The sequence below is a fragment of the Danio rerio genome, chromosome 20, assembly GCF_049306965.1.
Source record: "Danio rerio strain Tuebingen ecotype United States chromosome 20, GRCz12tu, whole genome shotgun sequence".
NCBI lineage: Eukaryota > Metazoa > Chordata > Actinopteri > Cypriniformes > Danionidae > Danio > Danio rerio.
The window spans coordinates 4242501-4262357 of NC_133195.1; the positions used below are offsets into that span (position 1 = coordinate 4242501).

General features: G+C 36.9%; 1 protein-coding gene across 2 annotated transcripts in view; it reads left to right on the forward strand.

The window, feature by feature from the left end:
- The window catches only part of ttc13 (tetratricopeptide repeat domain 13), a 44167-nt gene extending 24345 nt beyond the window's left edge, over positions 1 to 19822 (forward strand). The window contains 8 exon segments of one of the 2 annotated variants that reach the window (NM_001130627.1): positions 2180 to 2263; positions 5207 to 5291; positions 8101 to 8210; positions 12527 to 12662; positions 15399 to 15478; positions 16966 to 17044; positions 17141 to 17220; positions 18746 to 19273. In NM_001130627.1, the coding sequence (NP_001124099.1) occupies positions 2180 to 2263; positions 5207 to 5291; positions 8101 to 8210; positions 12527 to 12662; positions 15399 to 15478; positions 16966 to 17044; positions 17141 to 17220; positions 18746 to 18860 (769 nt within the window). In that variant the 3' untranslated portion in view covers positions 18861 to 19273. 2 annotated transcript variants of the gene reach the window in all.
- Positions 19823 to 19857: the final 35 nt, after the last annotated feature.

Consider the following 19857-nt stretch of genomic DNA (forward strand, 5'->3'; position numbering starts at 1 on the left):
TTTTTTTAAAGAGCCCCTATTGTGGATTTTCGAAAATGAGCTTCCATGTAGAGTGTAACACAGATCTAAGTGAAGTGAAATATCCAGCTAAGGCTTAAATCTGAAAGTGGACAGTTTTTAAAACTATTGATTCATCTAAAAAAAAAAAAAAAAAAAGAGTCGACTCAAAGTGGTTAGAATGAATCGTCTTCATAACGAGTCTTTAGCTTTTTCGGCGTGACATGATCACGAAACATAGTTGTTGTGGCTGGGGATGGGATCTTTGGGCAAAACAGAGTACAGGTAAGCCCTGAGAACATATAACACTTCAGGCAAGAGGTGCCACAGCAATAGTTGCAAATAGAAATGATCCAAGTAAGAAGGGAGAAAAGCTCGGTCACGGAAATCACGCTCAGTAAATGATGTGCACGCTATCGCTTTCTTTTTCACTGCTAAGTGCCGTTCATACTTCCCGTGTGGGAGGTTATGCCGGTCACGGGGTTATCGCGCGGGCCCGACCGCCATGGGCTTGACAAACCGAGCTGGGCATTTGTCTTGCGCTGGGCATTTGTCTAGCACTGAACGCTGTCGATCAATCGCAGCAGGCTGTCATCGGTCCAATCAGCACAGATTCGCTTCGCGCTAAGGAGGGGTTTGGGAACAAATGAATTGCTGAACGATTCATATGAAAGTCGCTGGGATAATTGGGTAAAAATAAATGCATATTATAAGACCATAAAAGTGTTTTTTGACCTTGCATGCATATTAGACTGTTGTTGGAGACCCATATAACCAAAATATGACAGTTTTTCATGTATAATATGGGCTCTTTAATATATGTGAGTGCTGTAAATGGGCCAGAAAGTTTAACCTGGTGTTATAAAATCTGTGTCTTTAATATAATATTAATTACCCCAGGGCTCACAATCCAATGTAAGCATAAGCTACTATAGTAACTATATAGTATATAGTAACTATAAACGACAATTTTTTTAATCTTCGGTAGGTTATGGATAAAATATGCTGATTCTTATGGTTTAATAAAAATAAACAGATTTTTGGAAATCACCCCCCTTCATTGTCCCGCGACTCTTCGGGAACCTCCTCCTTGAGAACCACTGATGTAATGTACAGCTGTACCAATATATGCTCACAGGCCACTTTATTAGGTACACCTGTCCAACTTTGTTATTTTACAATTATAGTTATTTAATTTTATTTATTTGTACATTGTTCTGTCTTTCATTTTCATTGTAAAACGATCACTCGTGTTTAAATCAAAAACATTTTCATTTATTTTAAAGTCCAAAGAGAAATGGACTATTGTTTGCTTTTTTTACTAATATTTTGTGCTGTATTTGGTTACGGAGCAGCCAAATACAATATTTTATACAAGCAGTTTTCTTGTGGTTTTCTAATCTAGTAGTGTTTAAAAATTATAAATGCATAATAATGGTGATAACTGTGAAACCATGATTTTCTTCAGACTATAATCGTACAACTAAAACCTATAATTGTTGCGTCCCCAATTGTTAGGCAGTTCAAAACACAACATATGAATGTGTCTGAATCTAGAAGAAGCCTACTTAAGCAATACACTGATCTTGTGCCTTGAAATACAACATTTGGATATGCCTGTAAAAAAAGTCACATTGTACAATGCACTGATGTTATGTAGTTTCAAAACACAACATATCAATGCTTTAATGTAGAAAAAGTCAACATGGGTGTCTTTATGAGCACAAATGCAGCATATGGGCTCTTATATGCATTTGTGTCATCATATTGCAAGTCATATCTCTCCAGCCCATCGTTTGGGATGCTTTTCATGAACTCTCCCCCATGAAAAACGAACTGAACAGCCCTGCGTTAGAAACTAATCCTACACACAGGAGCAGATTGAGGACATAAACCTAACAAATGTCTTAAAATACAACATCTGAACAGTGTCTTTAAGTGTGGTAGTTATAAATATTTAGGGTATTAAATTATTCGAAAATAACGCAAGCACAAGATATAGCCACCAGTCCACTTCACCGCATCGCCACCTCAGGTTACAGCTCTAATACGGTTCGTTTGGAAATTAATGCATAATTGTGAGATTGCGTTGATTAGAGTTGACCAATGACAGCTGCAATGGGAAACAGGCCTAAAACTCTTGCTGTGATTGGATGTTAACGGTTTGTCTGTTGTTCCACAGGGGGCAGATTATTAATATCAGATATCTGGAGTATTTCAGTAGCATCCTCAGCTTCGTAAAGGACAGAATACTGGTTTATCACGGGTGAGTCTTGTTGTTTTACATTTAAGAAGATATTTAAGTATACATTTAAATATTATATTGAATATGGAAAATAAGCATTAATCGTATACTAAAGCTGCACACAATTTTGTGCACTCATATACAGTTGAAGTCAGAATTATTAGCCCTCCTGTTTATTTTTTTCCCAATTTTATTATATTATTTTATTTTAATTAACGGAGAGAAGATTTTTTCAACACATTTCTAAACATAATAGTTTTAATAACTCATTCATCCGTTCATTTTCGGCTTAGTGCCTTTATTAATCTGGGGTGGGGTCGCCACAGCGGGATGAACCGCCAACTTATCCAGCACGTTTTTACGCAGTGGATGCCCTTCCAGCCACAACCCATCACTTGGAAACATCCATACACACTCATATACTACGGACAATTTAGATTATCCAGTTCACCTGTACTGCATGTCTTTGGGCTGTGGGTGTAACCGGAGCACCTGGAGGAAACTTATGCGTACTCGGGCATAACATGCAAACTCCACACAGAAATAATATTTTGCTAGATATTTTTTAAGACACCTCTATACAGCCTAAAGTGACATTTAAAGGCTTAACTAGGTTAATTAGGTTAAGTACGCAGGTTAGGGTGATTAGGCAAGTTATTGTATAATGATGGTTTGTTTTGTAGACTGTCGAAAGAAAATAGCTTAAAGAGGCTAATAATTTTGTCGTTAAAATGTTTATTAAAAAATTAACAACAGCTTTTATTCTTGCCGAAATAAAACAAATAAGACTTTCTCCAGAAGAAAAAACATTATCAGACATACTGTGAACATTTCCTTCCTCTGTTAAACATCATTTGGGAAATATTAAAAAGAAGAAGAAAAAAAATCAAAGAGGGGCTAATAATTCTGACTTGAACTTTATCTATTTATTAATTTGCACATTTAATAAAATCACCTAATAATCTAAGAATTCCACAAAATATGACATTGAATATCTTTTTTTAATGTTTATAATAATAATAATAATAAATGTTTTTGAGCAACGCTCACTCCGCATTTTATCAAATAGGACAACACTAATTTTAGTTTCTTAAGCTGTGTTCACACCAGACACGTCTTGAGCTACGTAATTGCGCTATTTGCGCATGAATAGGTGAACATTTTGAGGTTATTCATTCGCGCGTGAAAATCATTTAACAATAGACACAGATTCTCATCATGGGCAGGGCTTCTGTCTGCCTGGTGACTCTAGCTTCGTTGCTAAATGGCTAACATGGATTTTATTGACAGAGTAGCAGTGTTTATGTGATTTAGAAAGGCTGAAAAACAGTGTAGATTGGTTCGGCACCATGTCTGAGTCCACTAGATCAGTTGTCCCCAACCTTTTTATCACTGCGGACCGGTCAACGATTGTCAATTTTACAAAGGACCGTTGTGCGGTGGAGGGTGGGTGGGTCTTCACATGAACACAGCTGCTGCGCTCGTGCATCCAGGTTGATCATAAACAACTCAGTGCGCATGCGCTAGTTGCACTGATTATGTTTCAATCAAGGTTTATATGCATCAAATGCATAACATCTGTGCCGAACATCTCAACTGACAAACATATTAACCATAATACAACCGTATAGCCGAATTAAATGTATGCATTGGCATGTTACAGCCCTAATGCGTATGATTATGTGAAACTCCATATAGATACATATTGCAATGATTTCGGGTACTTACTTAGCGAAGCACGCACACATATATGCACAATCCTTAAATGCTCTGCTGATTTGGACGGGATAATACCCGTTTTATAACATTAAACTATCAACAACCACCAATGAGCTATATTCTAGCGATCATTCTTCCCGCTCCGTGGTGGATTTTGGCATAGTCCATTTCACGTGAGATGGCGGGGGTGAGTGGAAGAACTCACGGGGGGAATATTTTCTACAGAAATAATTTATGATTTCTTATGTGGCCCAGTACCAATTCTTCCACGGACCTGTACCGAGTTTATATATTACATTTATTATATATCCGGTACCGGTCCGCAGCCTGGTGGTTGGGGACCACTGCATTAGATTATGATTTCAGAGGTGCACCCACTGCATTAACTATACCTGGATGATGGAAGCTGCCAGCTGTGCTTCTGACTGAGCCAAACCCAAGTTGATAAACTGTTGTCCGGTGTCGGCAGTAGGATTTCCCCTCAGGACACTAACTGCAGGTGCTATGTCATAATCGCGCCCTACAAGAGCAAGCTTTTGATTGGTTAATTCAGTGCGAATGTCTGCTAAAGTTCAGATTTTCCAACTCGCGCGATTTGCGCGTTAAGCAGGTCAAGCACGCAAAATGCTCAATACGTGCCGCTTCATTCGTGCAACCCGTGCTACAGGATGTCTATTCATGTCTTTGCGTTGACTTTACATGCAAATCCCTTACGCTTGACGCTTCGTCTGCGTCTGGTGTGAACGCAGCGTTAGAGTTTGAACTGTCTAAATAATTGTGATCTTACCATTCACTTCTTATGATTACCTTGTTTAAATGAATTTTATGTGTAATTAGACACTTTAACCCAGCGGTCACCAAACTTGTTCCTGGAGGGCCGGTGTCCTGCAGATTTTAGCTCCAACCCTAATCAAACACACCTGATCAAGCTAATCAGGGTCTTACTAGGTATATCTGAAACACCCAGGCAGGAGTGTTGAGGCAAGTTGGAGCTAAACCCTGCAGGGACACCCGACCTACAGGAACGAGATTGGTGACCCCTGCTTTAACTAGTAAACAAGTAAACATTTTTTTTGTTAATTGAAACACTTTTTATTCATATACACAGACATAATTGATTAATTTACTTGCACATTTAGCTTGTTCGATCATTTACCCAATCTCCTATAGAACTTTTATCCCCGATATTATTCAGGAAATTTATTCGCTTTATTGATTTTCTTAATTGCGTCTTCTGTCCACCAGGGCGTATAACCCGCGGGGGCTGCAGGAAGTAAAACAGGCTCTGGAAAATGTAAATAAAGTGGAGGATTTGCTTCCAATTATGAAGGTAACATGAGCATTAAAGAGAGAGTTTTACAGCTACTTGAAAAAAATCTTTTAATCACTATTATCTTTTAACCATTCGTTTAACTGTTATCTTAACCATTAACTTGTGTGGTAAATGTTGCAGATAGTAGTAAAAAAAACTTGACTTCATGTTTTTGGTGTTGTGATTTGGGAACTTTTCTGGTAAGAATAAAAACACACTAAATCAGATAGTTAAGTGGTCCAGTAAGCTGACTGGGGTATCACTGGCCAGTGTGGTGGCTGTGTACACCAGGCAGCTAAAGAGAATTACAAACCAAATCGTAGGTGACACCGCTCATCCCCTACACTTCAGCTTCTTCCTTCAAACTAACCGATCATATCAGCAGCCATTAAATATTTAAATAAGACATTGACTAAAGAAGAGGTATTTCTGTGACTTATTTATTTATTTATTTATTTATTTATTTATTTATTATTTTTTTAACTTAGTTTTTATTGATTATTTAGGAACATATAACCAGTGGGAACAAAACAAGCAAATAAAAAATAAGACATATATACATAAATATACATAAACATACATATGTATACAGACCTATATAGGCAAATACATCCATTCCACACATGTATTTCCATATACATACATGCATAAAAACATTAAATTAACCTCATCAAAATAGATAAATAAATAAGTATAAATTAAAAAATAGAATAAAAGGTTGCCAAACATATTTTCACAATTATACATAACCTTTAGAATTATGTAAATGTTCAATTATACATAATTATATTGCCGTTGAGGAGAAAGTCAGCCATTTACTCCATTTCATTTCAAAGGTCTCTAATTGTAATCAAAGTGCATGTGTCATTTTTTTCCATTTCCTCAACTTCTACTATAATAATGAACCATTCGTCTTTAGTTGCTGGCTCTTCTTTGTACAATTTCTGGGTTATAGCTTTTTTACTTGTTGCCAAGAATATCTTAAATAGATCTCTATCTTCCTTTTTAAGATTAATAGGAGTATCTCCCAGATAAAGTACTTCAAATGAACTAGGAATATGAAGATCAAAAATTTGATTAATGGCGGAGTGCACCATTTCTCAAAAACGATCAATTCTTGAGCACTGCCAGAATATGTGCGCATGATGTGCCTCCTTTACCCCGCAGTTCCTCCAACAAGGATTAGTAGTTCCCAATTGTAATGATTTATTTATTTTTTATTTCTCACCCTTTTTTATTGTGTTTATGTCGATTTGTTGATGTCACTATTAGGGTTGTGTACTGAAACTCTGTGCCATGCCTTTGTAACCGGTATGCACTGAATCAGCATATGAATTCTGCGTGGATTTCATGCACAAAATGTAAATAAAACTTTAAAAATGTTTCAAATATTACCATATTTGGATCATGCAGTATCTTACAAGATATCCTATTTATTAATAAGGTTTTAATTGCATTTGTTCATCCGTCAGGCTACAGTTATTAGGTAGGCTTTAACGTGTTCAGCCTTTCAGTACAGGCCTACAGCAAAGTAGAGAGAGTTTGGCCTGATAAAATAATTCCCCAAACAGCTGTCAAAATTGACCAAAAACAATACATTTTATTCTGTCACTAAATGATTTTAACATTTTTTTATTTAAATCAATACATCATTACAGAATAACCAAAAAAATGCAAAGAATACAATCACAGATTTTTAAAATCACTTTTAACAATTGCAAAAAGAGACTGAACGGGCAGAAGCACAGCTTCATCTGGCAGAGGAACAACAGACTCTGACCAAACTAAAGCAAACCAAGGCCAGACTTGAGATCCGCCTCTTAAAGGCTACGCTCAGACGAGCTGGTCTCTCCTCATCCGATGAGGAGGTCTGAAATTATTGAGTTTTTGAAATTAAGTCTTTTTTTTTATTCAATACATCTATATTTGAAACTTGTTATAAATATCCTCAGTGTACAGTGTTTGTGTTGCAGATCTCAGATAAGCGGACTGCTGGAAGAGGATGGGTTGGGGTTTTTCTTGTTTTTAGTTTTTTTTTTTTTTTTTTTTAATTGTGTGTGTTTTTATTTCAAATAAAAATAAAGTTTTATTGACCCCACACTGGCTATTCCACGTGATGCTCTTTACATATCTATAGTTCTACATTGTGGTTTCCTATCCTGTTTGAGCACTGGCTATCCAGATTTAGTGACCCTGAAAAGTTCCCATCTGAATCAGATCGATTCAATCCGATGTTGCTTTGAAAAACTGCCTCAAAAAGTAAGCTGGATTACTAAATTCAGATCAATTTTATCTGGATTAAACCTTTTGAAAAACCGGGCCCAGGCGATACTTCCGGGTTTCTTCCCACCACAGCCTCGCTTTCACTTTTAAAATGGTGGCTACATGAAATCAGTCTATAGGACCCCTTTAAATACAAGGGGAGTAAATAGCTAGTGTAGCATTTTAAAAAAATTAGTTGATCTTTTCCTCTTTTTTTTCTGTCAGTATCTCCTTTTTTTACAGTTTGTATATATTTCAGATTAATTGTTAATAAAATATAGTTGTCTTTTTTGGGAACTTCAAACTGTTAGTCTGAAAATCAACAGCCTCGACTCGAGCTTTATCAATGTGTGTGTTCTTAGATGAAGCCAATTTTATGAGTACTATTAACAGTTAATAAACACTCGTCGTTGCCTGTTTACAATTATGCTTGGCATTTCACACCTATAATTGTGTTTTTGCATTGATGTATTTATTTAGAAACATATGCGAGTTCTCGTTAACCACATGAAGACAGATGGAATGCTTCTCTTAAACGTTTCTGTGTTTGTTTTGATATCTGAAGCAGTTCAACAGTAAAACCAGAGACGGCTTTACGGTCAATTCCAAAGTGCCCAGTCTGAAGGATCCTGGGAAAGAGTATGACGGATTTACAATCACCATCACTGGAGACCGGTGAGAACTTTCTTATGTGTCATATCTTCAATGTTTATGTTCCTTAGTGTATTCTTAATTGAGACTTTATAGACCAGGGGTGCTCAAACGTTTTCCTGAGAAGGGCCAAAACCAGTCATTGAGAGCTGTGGGCTGAAAATAAATGTATTAACTAGGGATGTAACGGTATTGTAAATACCGTCATACCGCAATATTAATTTTTTTCGATATTACCGAAGTCGCATGACTCGGTAAAACTATAGGTCTTCTGAGAAAATTTGCTCAGGCGAATGAAGCGAACGGGAGGTAACGAAAACTACAATTGGCATCAGCCCATGCTTGACCATCATCCCTTGCGGTCTGTTGTTGCTACAGATCCAGTAATGCGGAAATGGAGTGTGCTGCTAGAAGCGGGGATGAAAAGAGCTGGAAAACTCTAAAGCAGGTCGCACACCAGAAGCGCCGCTCGGCGCGTACATGACAGATTAAAGTATCGCACACCAGACGCGCACATTCGAATAATATTTAACATGAAACTAATCAGATGGCGCTCTGTGGCGCGGCTGAAAAATGAACTGCGTCCTGAGCCGTCGCCGGGCGCCGCCGACAGCCGCCGGCGTGTGTATCCTGATAGAAACCTATGATTAGAATTCAGCGCCACGCAGCGCCGCCGAGCGTCGCTTCTGGTGTGCGACCTGCTTTACACGCACAGTTCAGTCCTGCATTATCTCCGTGTAAGTTCAGACTTCGCAAGTTTGATCAAGGCTGCAGTCTCTTCTTCTCAGTTTGATATGGAAAAGCAGATTATACCGAGGACACGGGTAAATCTTCAAAGGGAACCATGTACTTTATAACTTCATTCACATCACCCTGGCTTCGTTGTTTCACTTTCTCAACAATAAAATGGAAACATGATTTAAGGAACTGCCTATTTTCATTTTAATATTAGCAACTTTGACAGCAGAAATGTTGAGGCGTCGTGCTGCATAAGATGAGCGTCATCTTCACTGTGTGGATATTTATAACAAAACGGAGCCGATAACAACTGCCTCCTTTCAATTTCAGTGAAAATACGAAACACAGCCTCTCTTTTGCTGAGTATCAGTTTTAAGAATCGATAATGGCCATTTTAAAAGTATAACATACAATAAGTTTATACATTATAGGAAATAAAGGCAAGCGATCAGTCAATATACAGAATGTACGTGGTTACATTAATCATTAACTTCTCTTTGCGCTCAGCCAAAACACGTTACCTGAGAACAAGTAATAGATTCCAATGACCAAAGTCAGGGAATATGTCGTTAGATAAAGACAACAAGATAAATGAAATATCCCGTTTAATAAATATAGGGAGATTAGATCCAGCGGGAGATGCTTGATGAGAAGTCCTACTAGCAGAGCTCTCATCTAGGTAGATGGGCTGAGTGTGATTAAATGTTGAATGTGATGAGTTTTCAACAATACTAAATTGAAACTTTATTTTTTTTACATGGTTTAATAGTTTTTTGTTATTAAAATTGAAGTTCCTGTTTCAAAGCTTACAGATAGATGGCTAATTTGTATGTCATTGACACTTTTGGCACTTTTTTGGAGTATTTTCATAAGTTTTGTTTTTTCCTGTAAATGATTCAATAAATACCGTACCGTGACATTCATACCGAGGTATTACCGTACCGTGAAATTCTGATACCGTTACATCCCTAGTATTAACCATTTTACATTAAAGTCGCCATGCGTAATTTCATAATTTATTTCAAAATATTTAAAAGTATATAGAAAACATCACTTTCAATCATATAAACTAATGCAATATAACTCATTTTAATTGTAACTTGTTGCATTAAAAACATAAACAATCCCATTTATGACACAGTGGAGTTCATTGCTGAATACACAAGCAGAACATGCCTTTGCCTTGATTCACTCTCTGCATCATCCTCTATCCGTCGGGTGACAGTATGTACATTTGTAATGAGCATCCCCAACATTCTTCCTCTCTTATCAGTTGGGATGGTGGTTCAAATCAAAGGTTACCATGGGCCAACTTTGCCCTGCAGGCCCTAGTTTGGGCATCTCTGTTATAGACTAGGAGTTTTTCTTATACTCTACTTTATGTTCTTTATTTGGCTATACTTTATAGAGAACACATTTTGACTTGGTTTTACACTAAACACAATAACATTTGTTTTAAATTCGATTCTGGAGTGCATTACAGGTCTAAAGAAAAATATGAATGATAAATAATCTAAAATAAAACAAATACATTCATAGAAATGGTATAATACTTATGTAATTTCACTCACTTGAGAAATTGAGGCCAGGTGAATGATTTGTAAGCACAATTTAGTGCACACAGCACGCCATATCATCTGATAATTGGAGGAAATAATCCCAAAAAGGCAACTGACTGTGTAAAGCCACATAAAACAACACAAAAATATGATGTATGCGCCGAGTTCAGCGGCTAATCAGCCGGAATCAGCTGAGGTGAAGTAACGGCGACCAGCGAGACCTAGCTGTCACTCAAGTGGCCACGCCCTTAATTATGCAAACTTATTAAAACCTAATATAAAGGAAACAAATGAGTTATAAAAAACAATTCACCCCCTAACAGTTGTCATGAAGGGTAAAATTAGCAATATATACACCAAAATGGTTCTTTGTACCAGGCTGTAAACACCTTTTTTTCTGCTGTAAAGTTGGCCATTTTAACATTGGATCTCAATAGAAATGTGCTCTATTATAGAGCCAGGACTAGCGGAATTTCAATGAGTTGCAGTTTCAGTTACTTCCGTATTGGCTTCCCAAGTGAGAGCGGGAGGTTGCCCATTGGTTCTTAAACAGCGCTGATTGACGATTGTGTTCACATGCTCAACAGAAATGACTGTGATTGGCTGTAAAGGTCATCATTCCACTGAACTTACCACTGTTTACCGAGTGTAACCACAGATACAGAAACCACATTCATCATCTAATTAATCTATAACAGGGGTCTCAAACTGCTAGGGAGTCGGGAGCGATATTAGCCCCTTTCACACATACAGACCTTTCCGGAAAATTGCCGGCAATTTTCCGGAAAGGTTGAATGTGTGAACAGGTCCTTTTTGAAAATACCGGTAAATTCGTTCTGGCTATTTTCCGGAAAGAGAAGTTGTAACATTACCGGTAATTTGCCGGAATGCTGCGCTGTGTGAATGCAGAAGGAAGATTCCCGTAATAAGCGCGTGCACGTCTAGAACGTGCTGATGTGAGACGTCTGCTTTAGCCATTCACAACAGTCAGATGCATTTACGTCCGCGCGGTTTGTGAGAATAAAAGCCTTTGAATATTTTTCCAGACACATTTAGCTGCTAGAAGTTAGTCAGATCACGTTTATATGTTCTTCTTAATGCCAACTGTGTAAATAATCATCGATTAGATGCTTATGATAAGCCGTTGTTTGTTTACCTTCAAGCTTTGCGTGCGCCTATGAGCGCCTGCACACGCACATATTATGAACATCTCGACATGCGAAAGTGATCCTGCGAAAGTTGTTCACAATATTGATCATCCACAGAGTTTGTAATTTAGTCAAATGTTTACAAATACAAGCGCAGCCGTTTAAAGCTCATTTGTGGTGAATGATGTCAGAATTTACCGGTATTTTGGAATGGATGTGTGAATGCTCATTTCCGGAAAATTTCCGTAACGTCCTCGCCTGTGTGAACAGCGCTTTTTTCAATATACCAGTAAAGTCGTTCCGGAAATTTTCCAGAAATTTACCGGTATCACAGTGTGAAAGGGGCTAGTGTTTGACCACCCACTCCCGTTTAAAATACACCAGTTCCCGACCGCTCCTGCGCTTTATTCGAAAATGTATTCCCTCGCCGCAAGAAATCTGGTCGGGTTCCGCGGTACAGCCGCTGGAATGCAGACCTCTAGTTTCCATTTAAATCAATGTAATGTCTGTTAAAGCCATAATAACCCTAATCCATTATAAACTATAGACATTAGATTAATACTAGCCTGTTAGACTAGGGTAGAAACAAGTCAGTTAGCTAATGTTAAAACATGCTAACAACATGTTAGAGACTAGTTAAATCATGTTATCAATGTATTAAATACCTGCTAGCAACATGCTAACAACTGTAATTTATTAACGTTTAAACTACATAGACTTTCACAAATGCTCAAGTAAAATCACGTAACCACTATTAAAGCATGCTAGCAACCTGCTTTTGTTTTTAAATCTAAATAAGATAGCTTCAGTAGTAGAGTAGCTTGTTGTTGCTTAGCATTTTGAGCTTTATTTTGTGTCTAATGCTAATGTTTGTGTGTGCCTTTGTGTGTGTTAGAGTGGGGAATATGCTGTTTTCAGTAGAAACGCAGACCACAGATGAGAGGACGCAGCAGTATCAGTCTGAAATTGAAGCGCTTTATAAAGACCTCACGGCGAAAGGCAAAGCTCTGATGCTCTCCACTGAACTGGGGGTAAGGTCATCTCTGTCTGTCCGTCTCTCGCTGATTTCTGTAGCATGTCTAGCGTGACTAGCATATGCTCTTTAGTCACGTCTCCTAAAGCAAATCGATTCAGGGTCACGTAAACACAGTCCCGCGGCGAGGCTCACGGCTCTGGTATCTACACCTGTCTGACCTGTTATACAGAGAATTATGGGAGTTCTGTGACCTGCGTATCTTATCTCTCACACACACACACACACACACACACACACACACATAAACACAAACATGAACATGAACGGCTATCTCTAGGAAGATTTCCCATAGATGTTTATATTGTACAGACTAAAAAATGTCCCCACAAGGTCAAAATGCACTGGTATTGCTATATTGGGGGACATTTGGTCCCCAAAATGTGATCACACACACATACAGTCAGGTCCAAGTATCAAAAGGAAGGAAGTGGAATGTTATGCAATGGCCAAGTCAGTCCCATGAGCTGAATCCGCTTGAGACAAAACTGAAGGGAAAATGCTCCTAGAACAAGCAGGAGCTGAAGAGGCCTAGTAGAGGCCTGGCAGAGCACCTCCAGGGATGAAGCGCAGCGTCCGGGGATGTCTATGTGTCCTTGACTTCCGTATAAGACTGCAAAAGATTTGCAACCAAGTATTAAAACGTGAAAGTTTGATTTCTGATTATTATTCTATCCAATTAGTTGACGCGGTGGCGCAGTAGGTAGTGCTGTCAGTTGGCGTTTTCATGTGGAGTTTGCATGTTATCCCCGCGTACATGTGGGCTTTCTTCCGGGTGTTTCCCCCACAGTCCAAAGACATGCAGTACAGGTGAATTGGGTAGGCTAAATTGTCCGTAGTGTATGAGTGTGAATGAGTGTGTATGGATGTTTCCCAGAGATGGGTTGCAGCTGGAAGGGCATCCGCTGTGTAAAACATATGCTGGATAAGTCGGCAGTTCATTCCGCTGTGGCGACCCCTGATTAATAAAGGAACTAAGTGGAAAAGAAAATAAATGAATGAATTGCCAATTACTTTTGGATCCTTAACAAGTGAGAGGCACATATGCAAACTGTCATAATTCCTACAGCGTTCACCTGATTTGGATGTAAATACCCTCAAATTAAAGCTGACAGTCTGCAGTTAAAGCACATCTTGATCGTTTCACTTCAAATCTATTGTGTTGGTGTACAGAGCCACAAATGGTAGAATTGTGTCCATGTCCCAATATCTATGGACCTGACTCTGGTTTCCACGGGGTCTTAAAAAGTCTAAATTTTAAAAATTGAAAATTTTAAGCCTTAAAAAGTCTTAAATTTGCTGTTCTAGGTCTTAAATGTTTTTGCACAGGTCTTATTTTTACGATGCCCATGTGACGCTACATCTAATGTTCATTTAAATTCTGTTGTTGCTTGGTTTTTTTATGGTGTTGTAGTTCTTTATTTCACTAGTCCTAATGTAATTTTCAAATGAGACCAACATGCATTAGCCAATTAGCTTTCTTGTTATTGAACTTGGTGCACACAGTGAATGTGACGTAGCTCTTGGAAATCTGAAAAGGCTAATAAGGCAGTCATCATCATCATGAGCCAGAAAATCACTGTGATCCCTTAAAAAATGCATTCCCTTCGGATTCGACCATTGACATTGTCCTCTAATAAGGCCAACACTGCCATTGTCATGGACTAAGGGTTGTATACATTTGCAAATGCTTTTATTTATTCATTCATTCATTTTCTTGTCGGCTTAGTCCCTTTATTAATCCGGGGTCGCCACAGCGGAATAAACCGCCAACTTATCCATCTCTGGGAAACATCCACACACACATTCACACACACTCATACACTACGGACAATTTAGCCTACCCAATTGACCTGTACCGCATGTCTTTGGACTGTGGGGGAAACCGGAGCACCCGGAGGAAACCCACGCAAAGGCAGGGAGAACATGCAAACTCAACACAGAAACGTCAACTGAGCCGAGGTTCGAACCAGCGACCTTTTTGCTGTGAGGCGACAGCACTACCTACTGCGCCACTGACTCGCCAAATGCTTTTATATGTTCTAAATCACATAATTGGTCAAACAATTATTATGTCAATTAACCCATTTTATCAATTATAAATTAATAGCAATGTTTTTCACATGTGTTGGTGCAATACTTTGTAGTGTGCAATAAATTGCCTCCAGGAGTCGCCAATTGAAATAAAACAAACACACACAAGAAATTCAAGTACGCCAGACATGAAGGTGGCACAGACCAACGCACACTCACGTTAATTTCATCATTAATAAATCCAAGCGTGAGTGTGACACCTGGCGTACGCAAAGTTTTTATGCGTATGCAGCATTGATAAATGAGGCCCCTGATGATCACAAGTTATCTATGGATTGCTGGTGGATCTCCATCTTATCCTTCTGGACTTGACTGCAGAATTGGATCTTTTTGATCATAACATTCTTCTACACATCTACGGTATACTGTTCAGGACCTGGTATACCTCAACAAAATGAAATGACAAACTTAAAATGATGTATTTTCGAACAAATCTGGTCAAAGCAAAGTTTGAGCAAGTTTGATTACTATACGAAGGTGTCTGTGACAAATAAAGGCCTGATTTGATTTGATTTGAATATATGCGCATGATGTGCCTCTTTTACCCCACATTTCCTCCAACAAAAATAAATATTTTTTGTATCTTTTGATCTTCTTTCATATTCTGTTAGTAATCTCTTGATTATCTGTTTCTTTCTAGGATGCAGATGCTGTGTGCAATTTGATTCTTTCCCTGGTGTATTACTTCTGTAACCTCATGCCACTATCCAGAGGCTCCAGGTAAGAAAACGCGTGGTCTGGTCAACTCTGTTACATCAGTTGTAAAAACGCATCTATAAATCCACTAGGGATGTAACAATATTGTAAATACCGTCATACCGCAATAGTCATTTTTTTCAATATTACCGTAGGCGCATGACTCAATAAAACTATATTTCTGAGAAATGTTTGCTCAGGCGAATGAAGCGAACGGGAGGTAGCGGGAACTACAATTCCCATCAGCCCAGGCGTGGCCATCATCCTCTGCGGTCTGTTGTCACTACAGATCCAGTAATGCGGAAATGGAGTGTGCTGCTAGTAGCGGGGAAGAAAAAGAGCTGGAAATGATCGAACCTAAAGCGGGTTTTAAATCGGATGTGTGGAAGCATTTCGGTTTCTTTCTAAAAAGATACGAAAAAGGAGAAAAGGTGACAGACAAAGAAAAAACAATATGCAGGCACTGCCAGACTGTGGTGAAATATAAGTCTGGGAATATGACTAAAAACAGTCATGGGGACTGCAGAACACAGCACACTTGTTAGATTGATGCAGACATTGACTTGTACCGCAAAGAGACCTCTATCTCACTCATGGCTTGTCCTCTCAAGTGGTGGAAAGACAATGCACAACGTTACCCACTGCTGTCAACCTTGGCTAAATCATATCTCTCTGTCCCAGAAACCTCAGTCCCAAATGAGAGGGGTTTTTTTTTTTCTGTTGCAGGGGACATGCCCAGAGATCCCAGCTTTTACCAGATTATAGTTACATGATCATTTTCCTTAAATAACCCATCTCTATCTAAGTGAGTGAGTGATTAAATGTGATGAGTTTTCAACAATACTAAATTGAAACTTTATTTTTTAATATGGTTTTATAGTTTTTTGTTATTAAAATTGAAAAATTGAAGTTCCTGTTTGGAAACTTACAGATAGATGGCTAATTTGTATGTCATTGATATGTTCAGTGCTAAGGTAAATAAACACTTTTGGTACTTTTTTCGAGTCTTTTCCTTAGTTTTGTTTTTCCTGTAAATTATTCAATAAATACCGTACCGTGCCATTCATACCGAGGTATTATCTCATCATGAAAGTCTGATACCGTTACATCCCTAAAAACCACTAATGTAAAAAGCATGCGACTTACTCCAAGGGATGTCACTCCCTCTGGTGAGAAACTCTGGAACACATTGAGGCATGTCATTATTCCTCTCGCATTGATGTGTACAGCGTTTTTAGGACACAGCAACAGTTAAACAGCAAGAGTTTTGCATCGATAATAGATCGAGCTTACTGTAAATTACACATTTGTTGTACATTATTCCTGTTTAAGAAAAACAAATGCAAAAACCTTTAAATATATATGCAATTCAAACCAGCCAGCTCTAGTTTGAACATTAGATTTCAATATTATACCGACTCTATGGTGACAGCATATTATTTTCAGAGCTACTACATATTTCACAGGAGTTTGTGCTGTTTGTGTGTTTAAAATTTCTGTTACTCCTTCAGTGTCGTGGCGTATTCAGTGGTCATGGGAGCTCTGATGGCCAGTGGCAAAGAGGTGCTCGGCCGAATTCCATCTGGAAAGGTAAAGACATAAATAATGTAATAAAGCTCAATATTTTACCAGCAGTTACTTAAAGTGTTTGTTGTAATGCATAACATCTTCTTGTTGGTTATCCAGCTGTTTGACTTTGAGGCCATGACAACAGCCAGTCCAGATCGCTTCAGTAAAACCGTCAAAAGCTGGATGAACTTAAAAAGGTACTTAAAAACGTAACCAATGGAACAACTTAATAATGCAACAAGCCTTTTTGGTGCCAGATCAACCTCAAAAATAATACATTTACCAAATAATTACACAATTCACATTTACTAAATTAAAATTGTAAATTCAAAACACATTTTATAAATTCAATACACAATTTGTGACTTCACAAGTAAAAATCATAAATACTTTTGCCAAAGCAATTTTGATTTGTGTATAATATGAATTGTGTTTTAAACTTACGAATGGGATTTGTAAATTTTTTTTAATCACAATTCGCAATTGTAAAATTGTATATAATTGCGAATTGTATTTTTGAATTCATGAATTGGATTTGTGTGTTTTTTGAATTTACGAATTGGATTTGCACATTTTTGAATCAGGTTTTGAATTTACGTGTTGGATTTGTGTATTTTTGAATTAAGTTATTGGATTTGTGTGTTTTTTTTTTAATTGTTTTAAATTTACGAATTTTATTTTTTTTATTTTTGAATTTATGAATTGGATTTGTGTATTTGAATTTACGAATTGGATTTTTTTATTTTTAAATTTACAGATTGGATTTGTCTTTTTTTGAATTTACAGAATGGATTTGTCTTTTTTTGAATTTACAGATTGGATTGGTCTTTTTTTGAATTTACAGATTGGATTGGTCTTTTTTTGAAGTTACGAATGCATTTGTGCATTTTTGAATTTACAAATTGGATTTGTGTTTTTTTTTTTATCGTGTTTTGAATTTATAAATTGGATTTTTGTTTTTTTGAATTTACAGATTGGATTTGTGTGTTTTTGAATCTTGTGTTGAATTAACGAATTGGATTTTTTAATTCACGAATTGGATATGTGTATTTTTTAATTTACGAATTGGGTTTGTGTATTTTTTAATTTACGAATTGGGTTTGTGTATTTTTTAATTTACGAATTGGGTTTGTGTATTTTTTAATTTACGAATTGGATTTGTGTATTTTTTAATTTACGAATTGGATTTGTGTATTTTTTAATTTATTAATTTGGGTTTGTGTATTTTTTAATTTACGAATTGGGTTTGTGTATTTTTTAATTTACGAATTGGATTTGTGTATTTTTTAATTTATTAATTTGGGTTTGTGTATTTTTTAATTTACGAATTGGATTTGTATTTTTTTATTTATGAATTGGATTTGTGTGTTTTTGAAAATACAAATTGGATTTGTGTATTTTTTAAATTTTTTTTAATTTATGAATTGGATTTGTGTGTTTTTTAAAATACGAATTGGATTTGTGTTTTTTTTTAATCATATTTTGAATTCACGAATTGGATTTGTGTGTTTTTGAATTGTGTTTTGAACTTACTAATTGGATTTTGTACATGTAAATTGTGTTGCGCATATGAAATATATTTTGGAAATTTATTATTTTTGAGGCTGATCTGGCTCCATAACCTTCCAATGCATCACAGTTGTGATTTCGAAGACCCGTTTAAAAAAATGCAAGAAACTGTTAATATTTCCTTTTTTAAAAAGTTTTTTTTTTTTTTTCCAGCTTGCCAAGTTGGTACCAGAACCTTCCATCGGTTTCAGAGACGTTCCAGTTAACAAGGACCATGATTGAAGTCCTAAACACAGACTCATCTTCGCACTGTCCTAAAAAATCTTAAACTTGAAAAACTATTTAGTTATTAAAAAATACAACAAAAAAAGTAAATAAAATAATAAGGGCCATCTCTACTCAGGGCATCTTTGCTCACAGTTCTCACTTTTATGTGGCTTTTACATATCAAATATCAGTACATTTTATCTTTGTTTTTAGCTTTCATTCCAATGAACATGGAAAGAGAGCTGTTTTGTTAATTTTAAATTAAATGTACATTTGTATTGGAGTCGATGATTTCATTGAAAAACAAGCAGTTGCGAGCATAATCTGAGTTTTAAAAGCAGCAGGAAATGTAGCAGAATATGATTGGAAAGCTTTTATTATTTGTTATAATATTATTTATCAGTTGCTTACACTGACTTATTTTTATTTTTTGGAGGTGGTTTTAGAAACATATCGGTGACTTGTGGCAGAGGTGTCCTTTGAAGAGAATATCAAGCAATATTTTTCAGCTACGAGTTTCTTTCTGAATACTTGAACACAGTGGGGAACGATGTTTTGCGAATGTTTTTGTTGTTTGAAAGACAGAAGTTGGTATTTTTACCAGGTTCACTGTCCACACTGGCTTCTTCATCAATCTTATTGTTGTCTTTATTTAATGGCTCAACTGAAATACATGCGGATATCAGATTGTGGAGATGTTCATGTGATCTTAAACACTGGGAACAGCAGCTCAATCGACAGTTGACTAAAAATCTTAAATTTCCTTAATCTAATAAATCCTTATTTTAGCATCTTCTTAAGGGACCATTTTAAGTAGGCTTTCTGTTTTCTTAATCCTGTCATGGTTGGTGCTGTATGGCTTTATTTTCCTGTGAAAATTTAAGAACAGTGGCTTTTGTTTTTGTTTTGTTTTTTCATGAGGAAATGGAGGTGGGTTGTTTAACGCACAAAAGAAAAACTTGAAGATAGAAAATCTCTGACTTTGATGAAAAAGCCACAGTCAATAAAATCAGTTCAATGAAACCAGTGTGTTGTCTTTTGTGCTTGTTTTTGGTGAC